Source organism: Ascidiella aspersa, chromosome 4, assembly GCF_963924565.1.
Source record: "Ascidiella aspersa chromosome 4, kaAscAspe10.2, whole genome shotgun sequence".
Taxonomy (NCBI): Eukaryota; Metazoa; Chordata; class Ascidiacea; order Phlebobranchia; family Ascidiidae; genus Ascidiella; species Ascidiella aspersa.
In genome coordinates, this window is record NC_139450.1 from 16,974,128 (window position 1) to 16,999,246 (window position 25,119).

At 36.2% G+C, this 25,119-nt stretch overlaps 3 protein-coding genes across 3 annotated transcripts; 1 reads left to right on the top strand and 2 right to left on the bottom strand.

Annotated features, from left to right (window-relative positions):
- Positions 1-4,385: 4,385 nt before the first annotated feature.
- LOC146148423 (uncharacterized) lies at positions 4,386-13,665 on the top strand. The gene is made up of 12 exons (XM_083388532.1): positions 4,386-6,238; positions 7,894-8,062; positions 8,197-8,358; positions 8,781-8,995; positions 9,104-9,250; positions 9,644-9,866; positions 10,066-10,192; positions 10,331-10,407; positions 10,533-11,056; positions 11,157-11,531; positions 11,978-12,112; positions 12,316-13,665. The coding sequence occupies exons 1-12, from the start codon at positions 6,023-6,025 to the stop codon at positions 12,481-12,483; spliced, it is 2,538 nt and encodes an 845-aa protein (XP_083244658.1). The 5' UTR covers positions 4,386-6,022; the 3' UTR covers positions 12,484-13,665.
- Positions 13,666-14,477: 812 nt separating this feature from the next.
- Positions 14,478-18,625, bottom strand: LOC146148424 (protein TEX261-like). The gene is made up of 6 exons (XM_083388533.1): positions 18,484-18,625; positions 17,885-17,964; positions 17,655-17,808; positions 17,519-17,586; positions 15,115-15,232; positions 14,478-14,979 (listed from the first exon to the last, which is right to left on the bottom strand). Exons 1-6 carry the CDS (start codon positions 18,551-18,553, stop codon positions 14,870-14,872), a joined length of 600 nt encoding a protein of 199 aa, XP_083244659.1. The 5' UTR covers positions 18,554-18,625; the 3' UTR covers positions 14,478-14,869.
- Positions 18,621-19,275, bottom strand: LOC146148425 (signal recognition particle 14 kDa protein-like). The gene has a single exon (XM_083388534.1). The coding sequence runs from the start codon at positions 19,256-19,258 to the stop codon at positions 18,911-18,913; it is 348 nt and encodes a 115-aa protein (XP_083244660.1). The 5' UTR covers positions 19,259-19,275; the 3' UTR covers positions 18,621-18,910.
- Positions 19,276-25,119: the final 5,844 nt, after the last annotated feature.

Sequence of the window (25,119 nt, forward strand, 5' to 3'; positions counted from 1 at the left end):
CTAAAATTACAAGCTGCGGTTGAGGAAAAACAAGTTGTGTCAATTGCACACTTATGCATGAAAATGTAGACTTTGAAACGCGCACGACAGTCACCATTATATCTCCTTCTGAGAATCTGTTTTTTTCTATCTGCTTTAATCAAAGAGAGCGAACAGCGAGGAACATTAACTGAACCAAATTCGAAGTTTCTTAAAAAAATTGACTTAGCGTTGTTGTCGAATGCACACTTGCTAATCAGTCAACCTAAAGGAATAACGAAAGAGCAAGATGTTTTGCGCTCGATTTTGGTTTCGCATTAGATTAAGACGCGTCACGTCACGTCCTACTACTTAAAAAGCACGCCGCGTCGAACAGTTTGTTAACCAGTGTCAATAAAGGAATAAAAAACGATAGTATCACTTGCAAATAGGGGGATAAGAGCCCCCCAACCCCTAGGATACGCCACGGGGCATTGTATAATGCAGCGTTTCTCAACCGGTGCACCGCGGCGCACTAGTGCGCCGTGGAAGGTGGCCAGGTGCACCGCGAGAAAATGGGGAAAAAATGTTACAAAGATTCGTAGCCCTTATTGAAGTCCCAATGGTTGATGTTGGCTTTTCGCTAACAAAGAAAGAGGAATTATTGCAACATATCTAGCGGGGCTTCCGCCATAAGACCGCAATTAAAACAACAGCAACTTCGGTATAAAAAACAGTTCAGAGTAAGACCAAAATAGGAATAATACCTAATACTCGTAATAATAGCGTTTAAACCGGAATAAGACCTAGATTCGTCCGAATAAGGCCTAAATGGCAAGAACAAGGCCTTATTTGCAACCTTTTACTTAACCCCAAACCCCACCCATAACTTCAACACAAACTCCCCTAATAATTTTAACCATAACCCAAATTCTAATTCTACCTATTACTCACGCCTAACAAACAGAGGCAAACAATCCTGTGCCAAAACACTATGGCACCCAAACGTCGACACCAAAACGGCCGATGCCAAGAATATGTCTTTTTCATCAATTTATTCGCCGTACTTGACAGCTTTTCCGATGCCCCAATAATCATGGGAGGGGACTTTAATCTAGTTCTGGACAATGTCCTAGATCAAAATGGAAGTAAAAAACATCGTAACCGAAAAGCAAGAGAAAGTCTTTTGCAATATATGACACATTACAAATTAACAGATATTTTTCGCCACAAATTTCCAACCGTTAAAAAGTTCTCAAGGCTACAGAAACTACCAGCGGCATCATCGCGTTTAGATTTCTTTTTAATTGACGGATCTCTCGTCGAAAACGTTAAAAATGTAGACATAGTCCCCGGTATAATGTCCGACCATAATATAGCAAATCTAGGGGCTGACATTAACCCAGCACCAGGCGGTAGAGGCTACTGGAAATTTAATACATCACTATTAAATGACCAGCGTTACAAGAATAAGATAAGAAAGGTAATCACTTATTATAAAGCAGAAAACCATATAGGCGAAACCGACCCACATGTAAGATGGGACGCCTTGAAAGCAGTTGTTTGGGGAGAAACTATTAGATATGCGGCCGAACTAAAACGAAGGATAAATATTAAGCAAATCGATTTGGAAAAACTGATTGGCGAGACGCAAGACGCTATTTTAAAGAACTCTGAAACAGAATTAGGCCCCTTGCACGAAAAATTGTCCAAACTTAAATCGGAACTCGACCAACTAATGCTGCGCCAAACTAAAAGCGCCATAACGCAAAGTAGGGCTCGCAGACTTTTTGTAGATGATAAAATAATAACTGACCAAAAAAACATTTTGGACGGTCTAGTTGACTTTTACAAGCAACTCTTCAAACAAAACGGAGATCTATTGAACAAAACCTTAATCGCCTCAAAATTAAAAACACTAAATCTCCCAAAAATTAAGGCAGAACAATCAAAACTATTAAAAGCGGAATTCTTCACTGCTCTCTGCAACATGGGTAAAAATAAATCCCCTGGGCTAGACGGTTTTCCAGCAGAGTCACCTTTTGGGACAATATCAAATGCGTCTATATGGCAGTGTGGGGCACGAGATTAAGTTTCTGACTCTCGTTTTAAGGTTGCTTGAAGGTTGCGTGCGCATAACTCGTTAGCCAACCACAAGACGTATAGGTTAATAGAATTGTATTATCTGATAAGCGAACAACCAGTAGAAACGGCGAGTATCTACAATATGACACATTAGTAAATAAATTTCACTTTACACCTAACAACACAGATTTTGTCCAATAAAATTAATATCGAGTCTCCCAGAATACTGGGATTCGGGTAGCGCAACAACGTTCCGATCGTATAGAACCCAAACATTAAAATTATTTATCCAGCAGTATAACTCCACCAAATCGGTTTACGAAAAAATACCAACAACAATTCTCTTTCCTCCAAAAGCTCAATTAAAATGGCACTGGACCTTAAATTGCGGGAGTGCACGTCTGCCATGGGAGAAAATTTACCGCAACCTCTACAATTCAACAATCGAAAACAAACTAAGAAGCTTTCAGATAAAGCTTAACTTGGGCGCAATTGTTACAAATCACTCCCTTTATTCGTTTGGTAAAACCGAATCTAACCAATGTACTTTTTGCAAAAAGGCCACGGAAACCTGTATACCACTTGTTTTATTTGTGTCCTGTTACGTGTCTACACTGGGAAAACGCGAGTGCGTGGTTAAGTACTAAACTACGAATATCGTGTGTTTTTTCCCGCGATCAATTACTCTTTGGAGTGCACAAAAACGAACCGTGCAAAACATTTGTGAATTGTGTCCTTTTATGCGCGCGATATGTTATTTATCAATGTAAATATGCCGACACTGTCCCGACCATGTTACGCTTTTTACTGTTGCTATCTTCTGTGCGAACTTCCGAGCGATAATCGGCTATAAAAAGAGGAAGTATGACAAAACACAAAAGTAAATGGTCGTTAGCTGCTTGAGAGCTTCACTATTTTGATTTGTTTTTCTTGTTCGTTTTTTTCGCTATTTAAAGAATATGTCCTTTAATCGTCCCATACTCTGTTTTTTTTACAGTTTTGGGCGTTATTTTGTCTATTTAGTTTTTTTTCCGTTACATTTTGGATTTATCCTGAGTTGGATGTTGTTGCTTTTGGGGCTTATTCTGTGTTTCCATCGAACTTTAACTAATATACCGTGTGTTTTCATAATTTACAACATGAAAGGCCTATTTCATTTATTTTCTTTCTCTTTAGGCATGTCTTCTTGAGCACATCGTATTTTATAGCAGGGCTGTGTAGTCGAGAGTCATATTTGGGACTCGACGTACCGTAATCGATTTGTTTTGCTGAAATCGGACTGATGGAGTCCCGAGTCCCGAGTCCGACGTGCGCAGTACCAATTTTAAAACTAATAATTCCGCCAAATGCAAATTAAAAGGGCGAAATACAATATAGTGGATATTTTCCACCAATTTATTGTGGTTGGATGAGATATATGACACCCCTATGAGGAGATTGTTGAAAATCCACCTTAATAAATGAGAAAAAAATGCTGTAGGGTTGTAGACGGACTCGGAATTTGACGAAATCACATATTTGGCCGGAGTAGGACTCGGGAGTTGGAGTCGAGTTATTTTTAACCGACTCCACAAGCTGCTTTATAGATAATAGAATTGGGAGCCTGATGTAATAAAAATTGCCAGCAAAAAACAAAGTATCCAAACAAAGTTAGCAGTCGACTCGCTCGTCAGGTGCGCCGCAACGTTTTGAAAGGTTTACAAGTGCGCCCTGGGGTGAAAAAGGTTGAGAAACACTGGTATAATGTATAATATTTTTAACCTTCATTAGTAATACATATTACACTTACGAATAATGCTAATAATCGCATTTTAAAATTCCAGGGGGGCGCCCATGGCCCTAGCGTAATGTGCACCGGGAAAAAGGCATTTAATTTTTGAATTTGATTTTAGGTGTAATCCTCGGGGGTTCTGTGGTGCCAATGAGACACCTAACGGAGTGGGGGAGTATACTTTTCGTTTGTCGTCTTTCACGTACGAAATACAAGAAAGCAGGGTTATATAGGCAAAGGTGGGAGTTTAGGCAAAAGGGGATAGAGTGGGGTTAATTGTTTTTTTAATTTTTATTTTCCAAATTGTATGACATAGGACTGTGTTCAAGAAGTTTTTTTAATCATTCTCCATATGGCCGACGCATCTTTAATTTGGTTTTAATTTTCAACCGGCAAATCAATACTGCTAAACACAAATGAGGCTAAACCCAAAGAGTTTTTATTAAAAACTCTTTGCTAAACCTGAGGAATTTATTTATATACACTAGTATCTTGTTTACGTTATGTATCGCTGGATGTCGCTGTCATTTGTAACTTGTGGTTCTCTTCACGTTTGCAGTACAGTCATTTTCTGTTGCGTTTAGCCAATTTTAAACGAAGTGCTTAGATTTAAAAGGAAGTACAAACACGAAAGCGCATCGAAGCTTCGAAGGATTGTTCGTTGACTAGTCGATTGTCATTATTAACTTCCTTTGATAATATAACGATTGCGTGGCAAACGAGACATTTTGCTTTAACCCGGTTGGACCATTTGCAATGATTTGATATTTCGCGGCCCTATAAAAATCAAGGGTCAGTTGACCCATGTTTCTTGTAGTACACTGGGGCAGTTACGATTCTTTCCAATGTAACAACTTTCCAACTAATATAAACGATTGGCTGATAGCAGGTAGTACAACTAGCATAATAGATGCTTTAAATGATGTCACAAGAGACATCATAAAACACCCTTTATTATCGAATAATAAAGCATAACTAAAGACTAAGAATATTGACAGATAATTAATGTTTAAAACATAGATTAATGTTAAAAAACATTTGTTAAAGCCTAATGTTTATAAACTGAAGACTAATTCTCATTATGGACCCTCTGAAACTGCACTGTTGGGGCCCCAGTTTGGAAATGATTGCTTTAACCGGACCGAGATTGGAGTTATTTAAATATTGTATGAACGAGATGTTTGGGCAGCCTGAAATTGTGCGGTTGTAATCAAGTTACTTTCAAAGTATGAGAGTCTCCAATGCATATATTTATATAAAATTTGCCCTTCAGTAAATTAATTACTCCTGAAAATCGTGACTGAAGTATTGCATGTTTAATTGACTTTCGCGGCTGAATGTTATTTTCCGGTCGCGGCTGAAGGTGTAACTGCGCGGAACTAGCCAAATTGCAGTATTGTGTGTTTATTTGATATGGAATAATTAAATACCCAACTGCTAAGTATGTCAAACATATTTTACGTAACAAAAACTATAACACAAATCGATAAGAAACCACTCACAAATGTTAAATCTTGTAGAAGCTATTGTTCGCATTGCATAATTTTCAAGCCTAGTACCATACTGCGAACAACGCAAGTAAAATCTTGTTTGACAATCAAAATGACCCCCCCCCCCCTTTGTAAGCAATATTATTGTTTTTTGTTCGTTTTTATCAGGGTTTAACTCACTGTCAGAAGAAGCAATGTTTTTAATGTAATTAGGTCACATGTCTTAAGCTAATGCAAAACCAAATGAAATGCAAAATCTCTATTTTATGATGTTATTAACAGCAGATAGAATAACATGGAATTCAATAAGTTAAAAATTCGCCCCCTCCCTTTTTTGGATTTCCGGGTACGCCCATGTACATCATGTATCTTTAAATCTAAGTTTTGTGAAATGTCACAAATAAACGCAATTTTTCTGTGATACAAGCGATTAGACTGCATTCCAGCTGCATATCTTGGCATTAATTCACTCACAACAGCAGAAGTTTTTAAAATTAGATTTTGCTACCCTATTATGACGCTATTCTAAAACATTTCATGGCCCGCCCTAAACGGATATCCTAAATCCACCCTTGTTGCTGCAGCGGTTTCATAAAGTGGGCCTTCAATAGCTCTTATAAGATTTTTTTTTGTTTTGAGCTGCGATGAATAAAGTTTTCCGACCACTGTTTTAGAGCATAAATATTTAGTGTAAATTAACAAATTGATGTAACCTAGAATGGCTCACCCACATGTCAGGGACAGTGACACAGCACTTTGGTTGCACAACAAGTTAGGCTCTTCTGAAGAACTGTGGATTCCCTCAAGCATTGGTGGAATTATTAAAACCAATACTGTTGACAACATTTATCGCTGCTTTCCTGTTCTGACAACAACTGTGAAGGTCAAATTGTTGCTCGGCATTTTACACTTACCCAGAAGGAACCTGGAAGAGGTTGTGAATTAAGTATTTCTACATTTTAACAAAGTTAACTACAAAGTTTGAATAGCACATAACATTTAATAGAGATGTCTGGTATAGGGGTTGGCATACCAGGCTAATTTATCAGGCCTTAAGACCATCGACAAACGTTGTGGCCCACCTAGTAATTTTAGTTATAGCGCAGTGCTGCCATGTTTTATCAGGAAGGTATTGTGTACAGTAGCGTATCAAGGGGTTTAAAGATTTGGATTCCCCTTTTTTTAACTCACTGCCTGAAGCGGCAATGATTTGAATGTAATTAGGTCACACGTTTTCAGCTAATGCGAAACTAAAATAGAACGCAAATGCCATTTTCGTTTCTTGTTTCGTCAACCGTAAACTCAGGATGTTTTTTCTCATTTGCCTTTTGTTTTCGTTCAGGTTGGTTGATTAGCAAAGGTCTATGCAACTTTGAAAACTGTGTTGCTGATAGTAAAAACACTATTCTACCAAAATCAGTCTCACATATTTCACAGTGTTAAGGTTTAGTCTTTCGTCAGTTAACAATTGCACACTAAGCGGTTTCGACGCACATGTTCGCTTTGTATCTTTTGCTTTTTCTGGGCAATCTGTGTCTGATTATTTTTATGACGTCATTACAATCACTGTTTCATGACACCATACATGTTACTATTTTATGACTCATTATTGATTAACGTCAGACAGAAAATAGGGAAATTCCCTAAGTTGAAAATTTGGGACCCCATTTTCAATTTTCTGAATTGGACCATCCTGAGTTAAGCGATAACAAGGACGAGTTTCAGTCTTTTCAGAGACGGTCGACTCCGGTGTTTTATAGACTAAAATAGAAATTGTTTTTTCGCGTTTCGCGTGAATCTCTTCTGTCTTTCTTGTTACTCGATTTTTTTTCATATTTACAGACAAAAGTGTCCTCTGCACTGTGGCATTCTCTCCAATGAAAGTTTAACAAATTAGCCTAATATTTATATATATTTTGCACAACTCTTGAATGTATTATGCCTTTAAAATATGAACGAAATTCCGTCTATTTTCTAAACTCTGAAACATACCGAACACCATGTTTGGATTTTTTCAGATTTATACTGTCTTTGTAATATGTCCATTGTCAATTGTATCGCAAGTAACACATCGGCAACTTAAAGCCCAAAAGCAAAAACACATTGTAAGTTTTTTGGTGCCCTTTTTTATGTATTTTGACTAGAGATAGACCGATATCGGTTTACCGATAATATCTTTCATCGGTATCGGGTATCGGTCTAAAAAAGAGAAATCAATCGGTCTCTAATTTTGATCTTCACTTTTGGGGACAATGCGCCCTACAACTTAATAAACGCCAATATATCAAGCAATGTATATTTTTTTTATCTGTGCTCAATGCGTCACCCCTCCCCCTAAGTCTAAACTGAAGTTTGTATTTTGAAACAAACACAATTTTTAAACTAGTGCTTTCTTTGGCTCTTTCTACTGCTAAACTTTAAGTTTATATTAATTTTCTTGACAATTTTTCTTTCATCAAATACTACATGGCAACCCCACAAGACAACCCCTTGCAAACCTCAGATTGAGAAACACTGCCCTAGTCTGATGCGTTTTCCATATTGTGCACTCTGTTTCCAATTACAAGTTTATATAAATTACTCTTTAAGATGCAACACATGATTGATGGAATTATTGAAATTGCTTTAGAAGATACAGATCTTTGGGTTCGCCTTGTTGCCAATATCGTCAAAACATATCCAATGACATGCAACCTGAATTTGAACCTTCACTCTAGTCCTATTGCACAAAATGTGATTCAACAGCTTTCGGAAAAGGGTAAGTCCAACAGCCGCCATTTCTTTAATTGTATCCAAGCTTTATTTTTTCAGAATGTTATGCTGATGCAACAGAGTGCTTCATAAACATATGTAAAAAATGTTTTATATTTCTGTTACATTTGCGTTGTTTAGTCAAAGAAGTGGACACATATTCAAGCTTGCCGTTGGAATGTCAATTGGTAAACAAAGCGTCACTTCAAAGTCTGGTGGGAAATCTACCTTCTGTCAGTAGACACTTTGCTTTGAAACGAAAGCCAAAATCTGCAGCTTTAAGAGCAGATTTAATGCATAAATGTACGGAATTGTTGTTTTTCCAATCAAGTTGAATTTTAACTAATTCATTTTTTTGTAAAACTATACAGTATTCCCATATTTATCCCATGTGCTGAAGGATTCTAACCTGAAATGTAGTGTGTAGTTTAAAACATACAAGTGCTTAAAAGATTAGGATGACTTTTGTATTCATTTTATTTACAATATAATCCATTTATGATGCTTATTGCATGATTTAGAATCAAGTATGCCCAAAATATGTTTTTTACTGTTTCAGAACATGTGTCATTTCGGACACTTTTTTAATGTCATTTAAATCCTTTTATCCCCATTTTTTATATTTGAACATTCTTAATATGGTTGAAATATTTTAAATTTTACTGTATAATTTGCCAATTTAATTTACACAGTTTCTGCACTTAATATTGTTTGGTGCTTTGCAGCAAACGAAGCTGTAACTCAATTAAAGAAAGGTGGCATGGGCACGGGGACCAAAAGTGTACCGGTCAAACACCGTGACATGACAAGAAGGGCCTCAGACGTTACTCCACTCAAAAGACTTCATTCTAAGGGTGCTGTTAACCGCTCAGACAGCTTTAAAGGCATATCAACCCCAGGACTTAACAGGAGTCTATCTAGGGTCCCTGCTCGGCAACAGGTAATTTGTGGCAAATGTTATTGTTTTTGCAACAAAACAATAATGTTATATTTTTTAGTGTAATCTAAGCATATATAAACACTTGGCTGGCATGTTTTCCTTATTTAGGCTGGGGGAACAAAACTCCTGGACATATCAGAGCAACCAATTGGGGGAAGTGGGATTGGGATCAGAGATAGCAAAAGGAGGAAGAAACAACTTCAACAACAGGAAAGTCAAGCTGCTTCACAACCTGTCGAAGAGGAGGAGGAAGAGGTTGATTATAAAGTTATGTTATTATCACTAGTATTAAAAGCTCTACAATGGGTCGCCCTCGCCAAAGTGCCTGGCGTTTGCTGGTATATTTGTTGGGTTTGGATTGATTTTTTTTATTGTTGCCTCTTGTGGCATTAAATAAGTTTTTCTGCTGTATTCTGTTGCATGTTGTGGATAAATCCTTTTTGCATATCTGAACAATTGATGAATACCAAAAAGATGCATTTTTGTAGTTCGTTTTGTATAAATAAGATGTGCTGTAGGCAAAGCTAAACTAACATCAGTGTAAGACACTCATACTGGTATATATAATGTGTTCAACTTTTATAAAAGATCTTGCCAAACTATAAAAAATTGTAAATGCTTTTTAATTGAATGTTTTTTGCGTAACAGCAACAGTTGGACACCACCCCAGAATATGCTGCAGGCCTCATTCCGTCTTCCATTGCATCACAGTCATTGGTTGAAGAGCCGGAAGATGGAAGCGTACATGAAATGTCCTCTCCTTCATCACCTTCCAGTAGTTCTACCAATTACAGGCAAACCACAGAGTCAATGGAAACAGATAATGTTGATCAATCGTCAGAAAGTGAAGCAGAAAATTTAGAAGTTGAAAGTAGGTGTTATTTTAATACTTTTGCCATAGTTTGAGGGGTTTGTGTTTGTGGCCATAGTTTAAGGGGTTTGTGTAAAAGAGAAATATATTCCTAAAAACTTTAAATTGTTTGACATTTACTAACATGCTGGTTATGAGTTAACATGAAGGAAATTGCTATCCTTTAGTTGTAACTTAATTCACCAGAATTATTTTAAAGGTCCTAGTAAGAATCTCTCCCTTAATGAACATAACAAAACAACATCAAGTGAAAGTGATTTTACTTCTCCTCAACATTCAATATCAACTAGTTCTTCAAACAAGGATAACATAACATCACCACAGCAGTAAGTTGGCCTATTAAGTATGGACTTAAGATTCTATTAACAATGTCATATGTAAAGTTGAAGTAGAAAACTGAGAACTTTTTAGTGTTATTCTTTATATTAATTTGGTGTTCATTATATTTATGTTTTTTATGACAGGTTGATGTCACCGACTTTCCATTCTCCTCCACCAAATGTTCATCAAAATTTAACAAACACTGCTGCAAAAGCTATTGGTTAGGTTTTCTATTATGTTTGTAATCTTTGTATGCCTTGGTAAATTGATTGATAAGAGTGAAACATGTTTTATAATATACTCTTTGATGGCCAGTTTTCACTATTGTGAAATGTGTAATTTCAGATTCACCTCAGAATACCAAGCACAACGATTACCAGGAGCAAATTAAAAGACAGCAACGGCAACAACTAAATAAACAACCACACCTATATCATCAGCAACAACAACAACAACAACAACAGCTTAAACAGCAGCAACTAATACAACATTCCCAACAGCAAAAGCAGCAATTACTACTAAAACAACAAGAGCAACAACAAGTACCACAACAACAAGTACCACAACAAGAACATCAGCAGCAGCAGCACAATCGACCGGACCACAATCAAGCCCAATCAATGCCATTACCTCTACAATCTAGATCACAACAACAAAGAGAACAACAACAACAGCAACAACAACAACAGCCCAGAACAATGCTGAGCCCTCCGCTGAATAATATTCAGCAAAAGCAGGCGCCAATTCCACAAATTTCTGTAAGAAATCCCAATCAGCTCCAACCTAACATACAAGTGAACAATTCCACTCCGTACCTATTAAATCATACTCAGCCCGGAAGTGTGCCACAAGCTCCTCATCAGGCCCGAGTTAGTATATTTTTTTAACTGTATTAATTTCAAATAGTGGTGTATTTATAAGTGTGTCAAAACATAAATCACCGTTTTTCTACATTGTTTAATCTGCTAGGTTCCTCATTCTAATATCCAACAGCAACAACAAATTCTTCAATCGGCGACTCAACGCAGCTTTTATAAACCCCAATGGTTACAACAACAGCTGCCACAACAACCTCAAACTCACCAAACCCAGGTACAGACGTCTCAACAGCAACAGCAAAAACTACTACAACATCAACTACAGCATCAACAACAAAGACTACAGCAGCAGCAACAACAACAGCAGCAGCAACATCCGGCGCAGCAGCAGCAACAGCAACAACAACAACAACAGCAGCAACAGAAACAACATCAGCAGCCAACATATATGAAGCCTGATCAACTTCGACAACCATCACAACAGCAGCTAACCCCCCCTACGCCGAAACGGGGTCTTACTCTTACGGTGACTGATTAGTTGTTTATTTATTGGTTTGGTCGTTACCGAATTAGAATGTTTTCTTTATGGATTTTTAAGCAATACACGTCACACAAGGACACAGTTTAATTGTGAGCATTAAACAGCAACTGCATAATTCGCACGCACAAAAACGTTTAGCGTATTTTTGAAAAACCTTATTTGGCGATTTTAAACTTCGTTCTTAAATAGTTGACAGTAAACTGATAGAGCCTTATGAAAATTTTTAATGTTTGTAATAGTACTGCCTTTTGTATTTAGTAGCCTTTTGGAACTCAATATTTAATTCTTCCTGGAAGTATATGTGAACAAGAAGGCTGACAATTTCATAATAAATTATTTCGCTCATAGATCCGACATATCTATTATGACTAAATACCAAGAATATAAGTGTGATTCAATCGTTAACGAACTGTGCATTTTTATTTCTGTAGAGAGAACAAATGTTTGAAGCACAAGAAATGTTCAAGTCGGCGAACCGGCTCACTCGACCCGACAAAGCAATCATTCTCGGGTTTATGGCTGGGTCACGAGAAAACCCCTTCCCAGAACAGGGTGACGCTGTCCAGGTAATTAAACTACAGACAGTGGCCACAAAACGGAATATAATACCAAATGACACGGCGTTTGCATAGTTTTAGTTACTTTTTTTGACAAAAAAAGTTTTTTTGGAAACAATAAGTTTATTAATTGTGTAAAATGCAACTTTGCAAGTGTTGGACTAATTTTTTTAGTGTAAATACTAATTTACAATAAAAATGTTGTTAAATAGATTGTCTTGTCAGAAGGGGTCCAGAATGTTGCAAATCCTGCCACCGGTGGCATATTACCAGTCATTGTGGAAACCGTTTACGAAATGAACTACAGAACTGGCCAGACCAGCAAGCGGCAGAGGTTAAAAGCTCCCTTGCAAGCACAAGCTGCCTCTGTAAGGATTTGAATCGCACCTTTGTCCTGTTTGAAGCAAGGTGCTCATTGTGTGACGCTTACTCCTACACGTCTATTTTTTGTTCTTTTGGTTCAATAAACGAACAAATTTATCGATTATGAATGTATACACGTAATTTAACTTTAGTATCTATGATATTAATATATACATATCGAGTTTTTAAAATCTTTAGGGCGGCAAGTGCCACGCCGTGGGGGCACCCATGACACCAAATACTGTCTTATATACTGTAGTTCCAGAGGTGGATAGTAGACCGTTTGTAGCAGATTTACAGCAAGACTACATTGAATGCCTCCTTTATCTGTGCATTTTCTTTCAAACTTTGTGATTTGTTGTTTATTGCTGGCAGCAAGTAAATTCATATTCAGTTCTCAATCTCTTGAAGTCGGCGGCGCAGTTAAAAAAACGCATTGTTATGAGGCAATGAGGTTTCTTACTAAAGAACAACAACTATTTGTAGAAAATTTTATTTTTTTTAAGAAAATACCATAATGGCAGAATATCATTTACAATTCCAAAATAAAAATGTACTTTAAAATCTGTTTAAACAGTAGCTCTGCTGCCCTAGGATCTCCGTACCCCCTTGATGTTCATAATCGTACCCCCCCAAGGTTCATCGCCTTTTCTGTTTTGCAATGTAAGTTAAATGTTCTCCGATGACAGAGACATATAAAACACACATCACATGTTATAAAATTTATATTTATCGAACGAGTAGTGCAACGTTTAGGCATAAGTAAAACTGTTATGCCTTTTGAAAATATATTTTCACATCTGTTATCATTTTGACGAATCCGTAACATTACTTTTTGGTTCCATGTAAATTGCCACATTCATATTTCATAGTAATGGTCTTTTATACTTTTTTATAAGGCTAGCAAATTTAAACCAGGGAGTCGAACCGGAACCGAACCGGAACTTTATGAACCGGTTTGGGGTCAATTTTTTCCAAACCGTAACCGAACCTGAACCGGTTTTTATAAGATTTTAAGGAGCCGAACCGGAACTGAACCGAATAATTTGAAAGTACCTTAACCGAACCCGAACCTGTAAACAAAAGCGGTTTGCTCCAGCATGAACGTCACAACTATTATTTTACCGAGTCAAGTTCCGCGATGTTCGAAATTTTATAAAAAAATATGAATATTGAATAAAAAAATCGTTCATTTTTTATATTTTAGATATTTCAGTATTGAGTTGCTGTTTTTGTAATAAGTCACGGAACTTAGATTAAATGACTTACAATTCAAAGATTATTCTCTACATTTTGAGATTTAACGCAAATTATATTGTATCTGAACCGGAACTTTATGAACCGGTTTTGAAATAACGATGTTCGAACCGGAGCTGAACCGGAACCCGAACCGGAAAAGTCAAACGGTTCGACTCCCTGATTTAAACCAACATGTTGCAACGTAATAATTATATGCAATAATGATAAAGAGCCTAACGTCATAATGAATTGTTTTTTTTGTATAGGCCTAACCAATAACCAGTAAACCACGCAAAATTTAAATAGATTTCCCAAACTATTGCGCTTATTGCAGTTGTATCAGGTTTACATCGCTGGAAGAACGTCAATCGTCCTTTACCAGGTAGAATTAAACTGGTGAAATTGCGTTTATTGCGGCTGTTTTAACAGAAATCAATTTTTATTTTCAAACGGGAATATTTTTACGTCGGATGCACTTTGGTAGCAAAACATTGCTTTTAAGTTTTAAGTTTCACAGTTTTTTTTTGGTCTGCGATAGATCTAGACTTGCTGTAGTATTACTGGCCAATAGAAAGCAGTTGTCTTGATTGGGCTATACCGCTATAACAAACAACATACAACCGATTTTAATGAAGCAGATTCCTCTTATAGACATGCAATGGTTTTTACATTCAAGTCCAGTTGAGTACAAGTGTTTGTTAATTGCGTTAAGTCTGACATAAAAAAAACTACAAGAGTAAGGCAAATTACCTGAAATTATTCATCTCTTGACAACAGCAGATTTTTTTTATTTTTCGAAAAAAATGTCTTTGTTCACTTTTTGCCAAGAGTTGTGTACTAGGCAATATATTTTTGCAGGTGGCCTTCAATCACAAGCAGAACTACTTGGACAATTCTAGTAACTTTTCAGCATTTAAAATTTTCTAATATTCACTAACCACTGTGGCAGTGCAATTTTAGAACAAAAACAACGTAATAAAAATGTTTGATGGCAATATCATTGTTAAAAACAAAATAATGTTATTAATAGCTCTATCAGTCAACATTTTGCTCCTTAACTGAACATCTCAAACAAGGTACAAGTGTTACAATATATATAAAGAAAGAATGGTATTTAGCTAAATCTGTATAGAAAAATAAATCAATAAAGTTAATAGCAATACATTAATATCGCTTAGACCTTGAAGGAAAAATAGTTTCTTTGACTCCTTCAAAGATAGTGAGAAGAACTGAGCGTTTTTTCTTCCCTTTTGACATGTAGTGTGATACAACATCTAGAAATTAATATAAAGCAATAAAACAATTTCTTTGCTATCATTACTACTGCAGCAACAAAAATATCACTTGTCAAATGAAAAAAAAAAGTAAAACTTAAAGCTGTACAATTTATTTCACAGAAAACAATTTACCATCACTAGGCGATAGAAGCGGTTGCATAGTTGATGGTAACACATTGTCACTTGCCGAAAGGGAGATAAAGAATGTAAAAGGTATCATCCACAGGCATAGCGTGAAAAATGAGAGCACCTGAGCAGGGAAATGCATATTATGTAAATACCAAAACAACCTTTTAGGTAACTGGTACAGTAGTAAAAATGTTTTACCGCTGTATAAAATTTACCTCTGTATAGTACAGTAGTCATTTAATGAAAAATAATTATTTAAAGTTAAACTAAAAAAATTAATGTATTAATTAATGCATTTTTGGTTTAGAAATGCTATTTTTTTTAGGTAAAATATTTATTTAAACTTTTTTGTGCAAAAAATTAATTTCCTATGATTGATTGTCAAAATATTATCTATGTCAGCCAATCACAGAATTTTTTTATCACAGATTATTTAATCACATCAAAAGTACTAAAAGCATTGAGCTTTACACCATCCTAAATTAAATTTGCAGAGGTGCCATAAAAATAAAAGATGGAATACTGGGTACTCATTTCGAAAATCCTTGTGTACAGTTTCATCTGACCAATCTTTAAACACCTAATTTTATACATACCATATGTACCTACACCTGGAATATGAAATTAAAGTGTTTTCCCATTAATATGGATAAAATAATTGACTTACTCTTAAACAAAATTCTTTACTTGCACATATTTTGGCATTTATAGTGGACAAAAGTAAGCCTTAATGGAAACTCATCTTTTGGCCCATAGTAAGAAAAAAAAATTGACGACATCCGAAAAAGTTTTAGGGAGGGTAAAAATTATTTGTTTGTATTATGTTTTTATTACCCATTAAAGCGATTTATTCACCCACTTGCCAGATCCAGCATTTCTACAACTGTTTCTATCTATGGTAGCTTAATAAGTCCAACTATACCAGTGGTTCTCAAAGTTTTTTTCATATTCCTCCCTTAAAGACTCCAACAATGTTAATTCCTCCCAAAAAATCCCAAAAAGGAATATTGCCCAAATTTCACAGTACCTATATGGATAGGATGTGCAAGGTGCGTTTTTATGATTTATCTCAGAACAGTGAACATTACAAAAGTATGTATAATTAAAAAACAATACAAAAATGCAAAGAACAATTTACAAAGCGTTATTCATTGTTAATGTGAACCATGAGCTTCATGTTTAAAAAAAGTGAAAATTGAGGAGAAAAGCATGTCAGTTTTGCCCAAAGATCATTGTATGCAAATTTCAAGTGTTCCTTTTTTGGTCAAAATATCTGTAATGGCACTAAAACCACATTGGACTAAATATGTAGTCGGAAATGGAAGAAGTGTTTGCTCTGCAACGGTTTAAATCGGCATACTAGAAACTTGTGGATCCAACCAAATTAGCTGTTTTTTAAATGAATGCATTGGTAAAAGTCGCTCTCGAAAATTTGCTTGGCATTTTGTAGAATTTAAAATATATACTGGATCTGGGCAACCTTATGTTTCATCATTTCTTTACTTTTACGTATTACTTTTACAACCATGCTGAAACAAACAAACAAAATAAAACAGACACCTGGTGCAAGTAAACTTTACTTACTGTGACAAAATAATAGATATTGTAAACCAAACAGAGTCTATTATGACGTAGATTAACACAGTTAAAGCAGCATATTATTTTGTTCAGTCTTTACATATAGGCTACTGTAAGTCTTATAGTGAGTAGATGTTCCCATTTACATGTGTTTTAATTATCAAATTATAAAAAATGATCCATTTTTATCCACATTTCCTCCCCAAATCACCCCTGAAACAAATTTCCTTCCCAAAATTTAAAATTCCCCCCAAAGGGAGCCAAGTGGCTACCTTTGAGAACCGCTGAACTATACTCTTACTAAATATAATAATCAATGTAGATTTTCTGCATACAGAAATTATTTTCTGTGCCGTTACCTGCAGTCACAAGCATCACTCTTTTCTAATGGGTTGGCAGTCGGAATGGCCAAGTATGCAGAATACAGCCTAATACCCCTTTATACTGCATCATTTACCAATTTGATCGTTTTAACCAATTCTGCACCGTTTCAAAATAAGTTGCATTTTGGCCACTGCTGCAGAGGCTTAGATCTAACTGCTGTACAATTTAGTACCAATAAACCAGGGAAATCAGGTGAAGGGGAACCAGACCATGGCCCCAAACTATATTTCTTAGGGGATTTTTACATGTAGCGAAATCCTTTCTGTGTATTTTTTGGCACCTAAGCATATAGTAAAAAATTAGAGGGAACACTATTGCCAACACTTGCTATATAGATGCACATTAACACAAAAGCTGCATTTTAGAAAAACATATTACTTTTTTTATTTTATTGTTGTACAGCATGGAGTTGGCCCAATAATAAAATATACAAAATTACACTTACCTCAGAAAAACTATGGTAAACATCACTGAAATATTTGAAAGCGAAGTAGTGGTTGATAAAAACAAGTACTAAAAAACAAAATGCACAACTTCAAGTTCTTGTTGAATTAAAATTTTAAATGCAAACAAAAACTTACCCACTGTCAGAATAAAATTTGGTGATGTTAGTTCAATAAAAGGAAAGGTTCTTAACAAACCAAACTCCACCAGATTTGTAAAAAGTCCAATTGCAATCAGCAGAAATGGGAAGCCTTCAAACACCCATAATCCAATGTAGATAATACATGACGACTACAAGAGCATTAGTAAATAAATTTTATTCTATAACATTATCAAATAAAACAAATAAATTCAAATTTCAGCTTACTGTTAACATTATCCTTAGTATCTTTCGGGTCATTACAGTGTATTCTTCTATAAGTTCAGCCAAATAATAAAGAGCAGCAGCTAAAAATGAAATAAAGGTAAACTAGCTACTAAAGTTAAGTTCAAAAAACATTCTAAAAGCGCAACACATATCTGTTACATTTTAAAAAGTATCATTGACGTAGGTGGCATAGGTCATAATATACAGAAACATTTTTGGTATTAAACAGACACTAAAATGTTTGCTATTTTCCACATTAGTTGTAGGGTTGTAAGTCATTTGACTAAGCTGTGCAGGCACCATACTCAATTAAAAATGAGACGCTTGTGAATTAGGATTTTACTGCTGAAATTGTATTTTAAATTTTTAAAAAGCACTGCTTAAGCATCTGATTTACATAATAATAGCAACAAATATAATTCTACATGTTTGGAAAAACCTTTTAAGTATTTAGTTTTTGGATTGTAAAAAAGAGGATAAATTTACTATTTTACTTGAAGTTTGCAAAAAGTTTTGGAATTTTAATAAACTTTACACCACTTATACTTTAGAATTGCACAAATAGAAGTAAATCAGTATTCTTTATAAAAAAAACTTACCTATGGAAAGAGTGATGAACAAAATTTGGAGGGCCAATGATATCCATGACAGGATATAAAGAAACCACATTTTTTTAAATCTACAACCTTAATACAAATGTTTATTCAATAAATGCACACCAATTCAAAATATTGCGCTACACACAATAAAACAATACATAAAATTAATAACATCTGTTTCTTACAAGTTACTTGACTTGCACAAATAGTTTATTGGTAAAGATAACTTTATGTGTGTGGGTAAAACATACAGTTCAATTGTAATAAAATTCAAATTTTGACATAAATTTAAATAAATAGTTAAAAATGACGGTGCATTAGAGAAAGTTGATCACAAACATATATTCAGTAAATAACAAAAAATCGATTCTCTTTCTAGTTATTGTCCTTTCACACTTAAAGCAATGTATCATATTTCCATGAAAAACTACTGCACAGCAACTTTTTGCGCCTTCAGCTTTTTTTTTCCATGTTTCTTTAACCCATCTATATTTGCACGCAAAACACTTGTGTAGGCCATTTGAAAGCGATTAACATCTTTTGCATTTACCACTGTACTTAATTTCTTCTTTCCATTTGTTGCTCTTATCAAACAAAGACCTTCAATTGGTATATGGGGTGCATTCCTTTGTTTACCAGTGGATGACACCCTTGGTATAGGCTTTGTTCGACCATCGTATTTCTTCATTGTAACATAAACTGTTCCAGTGTTTCGACACTTTTGGTACAATGTGGTAAGTTCAGTTAAGAAGGCATCATTCTCTAGCAGTACCATTATAAAGTTATAAATTAAATACTAGAAAAAAATACTTTTTTAGGCATGACATAGTATAGAAAAGTAGAACAATTTTAACATCTTGCTTAAATTTTGCATTGAAGATAACACCTGCAAGCAGTGTACCTGCTAATAATTGTGTGTATATGTGTTTTTTTTATAGAATTTGCCAGGAATTATTATGACATCAAAGGAAAGATATGATATAACAAGTTGTTAAAGGGATGGCCTAAAAACGCAGTGGCGCTGCTGGTTATGTTGACTCTTGACGGTAGCAGGCTGAAAGAAGTATCTAGCAAAAAAGGGCCTCTACAGAGTCCCATTTAGGCACTTTTACATAATTAGATAATTTAGCTGTGCACTGATTTTTGGCTCATGCAAAATTTTGGGGGCTGGTATACAATTCTGCAACATTTTCGTCCAGGAGTTTATATTACTAACATTATTTGGGTATTATTAATATTATATATATTCTCCCATAGTTATTTCTTCTTTGCAATTTCAATTTTGACAACTGGTTTCATTACTGTAAAAAATAGGTAGTAGACCAGCACCAAATTTTAGGTACCTGCATATAAAATGAAAAATGAGATACACTACATGCAAGTCACCACTAAATAAAAAATAAAGAGCACTTTTAAAATGTAGTTTATCCTAAAATGCCAAGCTTGGTCACAAAACACCTCAATCTAAATTGTTTCAAGTTTTTGGCCAGATCTAGAGTTCACAGCCTCTGGTATAGAGTGCTTGGATAAATGTGGTATTCTAAAGGTACTTCTAACTAAATGTTTTTTTTAAATTTATATATATCCTTAAGTGGGACTTGAGTTGTTTCAAACTGACTCCGCATCAATGCCATCAGTACCTATTCATTCGCATCGAGTTTAGAAAACTCAAAATTTAACAGAATTGCCTACTATCATAGTCAAGTTATCACCGCTTAACTCCGTTACACCTTTACCAATATTTTTTTGGATGTGGATATTCGCCCAGATCGCTCCTTTACGCTTGCACCAATATGTGATTATGCATTGATTTAGCTTACGGTTAGCGTGGTGGTAGTAAAAAATTTTTTTTTTTCCAAAACTTACATAATTTATTTTCGAAATCAGGAAATTGCCTATTGGCTACTTAACCGGATCACTTTTTTACGCTTGCACCCGTTGCGATTATATGTCGTTTTGAACTACTTTGTCCGGGTAAATAGCCGCTTCCAATTTTTTCCAACACGACAAAACGTAAATCTATAGAAATCACACCCGATCCGTCAGAATGATATTAGTGCATTTCTAAGCAAGAAGGTCTACGACAAGTAGTGCAGGCTCATTCCAAGTCTGGCGCTCGTGGAGTGCGGAGCGAAAAAGGGCAAGCAGAGCAAGTTAAGCTCAGGCAGTGAATAAAAATGCGGCCAGCTTTAAGAGGCCGAATTGCTTAAGTATGAGGACAGTTAATTTATTGAAAAGAGACGACATTCTGAATCTTATAAAAAGTATAGATTATCCGCTGAAGAAATTAGTTGGGATTGCAGAAATGCGAGGCCAAAACGTCGACATAACTTGCACCAATAGACAAAATGTTTTGGAACTTTACACAAAGCTATGCGCAGCAGAATCAGTGAAATTTGTTAAACCATACGAAAATGACAAGATTAACATCGCAGTTAGCTGGGTGTCTATCCCTTTCCCCAGTGAACTCATAGCAGAGAAAATATCGGCAAAATATGGAAAAGTTGAAAAGGTGACGCACAGGAAGGACAAGGTTGGGTTGCTAACCGGAATGAGAATCTTGACAATGAATTCAACGGACGTGGAAGAAAACCCTTTACCAAGTTATATTAGGATGGCGGACTGTGAATTTTACGTAACATATCATGGGCAAGTGTTCACTTGCAAGTATTGTGACGAGAAAGGTCACAAACAAGCAAACTGTCCCAAACGCCAAAAAGATTTTCCTAGGCTAGTAAAAAGACAAGAAGAGCACAAGCAAGCCAAAGCACACGGAAAGACAAACGATAACGCAGTTGCCCCCCAATCTAGCGCTTGCGTCAACAACGCTGATAACAATCCACACTCTCCAACAGCCGTGAGCAGCATTCTAAACGATGCTGATAAGAACTCCCCAGACTTCAACTCTGAAAACAACGCCAACATCAAGTCAAGCACACCGAAGCTTACCAACAACTGGTCAAGGAAAAGGCTGCAACGAAGCCCAGACGAGCTTCCTAACAGCAAATCTATTAGCCTATGTGCGACCAGAATTTCGCTGACATTCCCTGGCTGCCAAGCTGAAGCTGTGGTTTCGGCTCAGTCGAAAACTTTCGTTTGCTGGAGTTGTTCCAACAAGTATTCCGTAGCAATGAAGTGCTGCACGGACGAGTTATTTCTGGTCGAAGAGGTTAAAGAAACATATCAATGTCCTTCATGCGAAGGGACATTGAGACGTATGCCGTGCTGCGATGAGCTCCAGCCAGAATACAAGACGAAGGAAGATGTGCTTGAGTGCATACAGTGCGAAAGGTACTCTGTTGTCTGTAATTGTTTTACTGTTAACTCGCTACCTAAGGTTACCATGTTTAAAGCGTGTAGTAATACCCACTGCAAGTATAAGATAGTCAACTGTAGTTGCGGGAAAAAGCATTCCTGTATTATGGGTCCCAATAAAGCGTTTAGATGTGAATGTGGCATGGAGTACGAATGGGACATAGATATTGGTGTCGAACTCGTTTAAATACTATTTTTATGTCTTTAAATATTATTTCACACAACGTTCGAGGTTTAAACATCGCTATGAAAAGAAAATCGATTTTTAATTTTTTACGTCGTAAAAAGTGTCACGTTGCCCTTTTGCAGGAAACCCATGGTAGTGCTAAGCACGAAAAGTTATGGGGTATGGAATGGGAAGGGGAAGCGTTTTGGGCGCACGGCACCTCAAGCAGTAGAGGGGTGGCAATACTAATCGACAAAAACTTATCCTATTCCGTCTCAGGCACACGGGTAGACCAAGAAGGTCGATACTTAATGGTTGAAATTACAATAAATGCAATCCCAATAGTAATTGTTAATGTTTACGCGCCGAATAAGGACGATCCAGAATTTTTCATCAATTTATTCGCCGTACTTGACAGCTTTTCCGATGCCCCAATAATCATGGGAGGGGACTTTAATCTAGTTCTGGACAATGTCCTAGATCAAAATGGAAGTGAAAAACAACGTAACCGAAAAGCAAGAGAAAGTCTTTTGCAATATATGACACATTACAAACTAACAGATATTTTTCGCCACAAATTTCCAACCGTTAAAAAGTTCTCAAGGCTTCAGAAACTACCAGCGGCATCATCGCGTTTAGATTTCTTTTTAATTGACGGATCTCTCGTCGAAAACGTTAAAAATGTAGACATAGTCCCCGGTATAATGTCCGACCATAATATGGCAACTCTAGTGGCTGACATTAACCCAGCACCATGCGGTAGAGGCTACTGGAAATTTAATACATCACTATTAAATGACCAGCGTTGGAAGGATAAAATAAGAAAGGTATTCACTTATTATAAAGCAGAAAACCATATAGGCGAAACCGACCCACATGTAAGATGGGATGCCTTGAAAGCAGTTGTTCGGGGAGAAACTATTAGATATGCGGCCGAACTAAAACGAAGGCTAAATATTAAGCAAATCAATTTGGAAAAACTGATTGGCGAGACGCAAGACGCTATTTTAAAGAACTCTGAAACAGAATTAGGCCCCTTGCACGAAAAATTTGCAAACTTAAATCGGAACTCGACCAACTAATGCTGCGCCAAACTAAAAGCGCCATAACGCGAAGTAGGGCTCGCTGGGCAGAGGAGGGCGAGAAAAATACAAAATACTTTTTAAATTTGGAAAAAAGACATTGCGAAAAAAAGGGTATTAACACACTTTTTGTAGATGATAAAATAATAACTGACGAAAACAACATTTTGGACGGCCTAGTTGACTTTTACAAGCAACTCTACAAACAAAACGGAGATCTATTGAACAAAACCTTAATCGCCTCAAAATTAAAAACACTAAATCTCCCAAAAATTAAGGCAGAACAATCAAAACTATTAGAAGCGGAATTCTTCACTGCTCTCTGCAACATGGGTAAAAATAAATCCCCTGGGCTAGACGGTTTTCCAGCAGAGTTCTATATAACATTTTGGGACAATATCAAATGCGTCTATATGGCAGCTTGGCGACATACAGTAAATACAGGTAGGCTATCAGCTTCTCAGTCAGAAGCAGTGAAACTCTACTTCCAAAAGCTTATAAAGATCATCTTCAACCGGGAAATTTTAGACCGATAACGCTTTTGAATGTAGACTACAAAATTGCTTCAAAAGTAGTTAACACCAGGATCCGAGGGGTACTAAACGACATTATCTCGCCTGCGCAAAATGGTTTTATGCCAAAACGATACATAGGCACTAATATTCGTCTTTTGTTCGATATCATTGACTGCGCCGACTATTACGATATACCTGGCGCGATACTGTCTTTAGACATGTTCAAGGCCTTTGACACGGTAAACTGGTACGTCATATATACAGCCTTAGCTGCTTTCGGGTTCGGGGACAAGATTATGAAATTGATCGAATGTTTTTATCAAAATCCTTCGTGCGTAATTGTTAACAACAACTTTTTATCAAAATCGTTTAACGTTGAACGTGGCGTACGCCAGGGAGACCCTCTCTCTCCAACTTTATTTGTGCTGTGCATTGAATGCCTTGCCGCTGCGTTCAAACAGGGCCGCCAAAACGGCATCACAATAAATGGCAAAGAATTTAAAGTGTCCCTATTTGCTGACGACACTACAATATTTCTATCGGGTAGTGAACAGGATTTTACAGAAGTCTTTCGGATTATCGACGACTTCGGCGAAATGTCAGGCAGCAAGGTCAACATGTCCAAATCAAACGCTTTTTTTTATCGGAAAAAATCGTGAAAACTTTCACAAACCCATGGAACAAAATGGCCTTCTATGGCCATCAGGTACTATCAAATACTTATGCGTTGAAATTCCCACTAGCTCGAGTAACGACGCCGATCTAATTGAAAAAAACTTCACACCACTTCTGAAAAAAAAAAAATTGTATCAAATATTTGGTCCGCGAGGGGTCTCTCTCTTTCTCGGAAAAACAGTTAGCAAGACCCTCATGATTCCAATCTTAACCTTTAAAATGAGTGTTGTCCCGGTTAATATACCCAAATGCTTTATCTCAAAAGTTAAACGAATCCTCTTTACATTCTTATGGGGGTCCAAATGGGAGAGGGTGAAAAGAGAGACTTTGAGTGCAAGTATTGCAAATGGGGGGGCAGTAATGATCAATATAGATAATTACTTGTTAGCCTTACATACGAAATGGATCTTTAAACTACTTGACGAAAACGCGGAAACTGATTGGAAACAAATCGAAGGCCCCTTTATCCAAGGTAACAGATTAGAAGCGCTTCTTAATGGGAACAAAGGAACAAACAATGCAATCACAAGGCGTATACTTTCTATGCGAAAGTTACGTTGCGCAATAACGGCGTGCAAACAACTCTTGGAAATTATAGATCCAAAGTCAAACAGCCGTCCGCTTTGGCTAAACAAAAAAGTAAAATTCCGCTCAAATGTTTTTTTTTATGCCATCACTTATAGATTTCAATATAATTTTTCACCAGGATTTATTAAATAGAAACGGCGAGTATCTACAATATGACACATTAGTAAATAAATTTAACTTTACACCTAACAACACAGATTTTGTCCAATTCATAAAATTAATATCGAGTCTCCCAGAATACTGGGATTCGGGTAGCGCAACAACGTTCCGATCGTGTAGAACCCAAACATTAAAA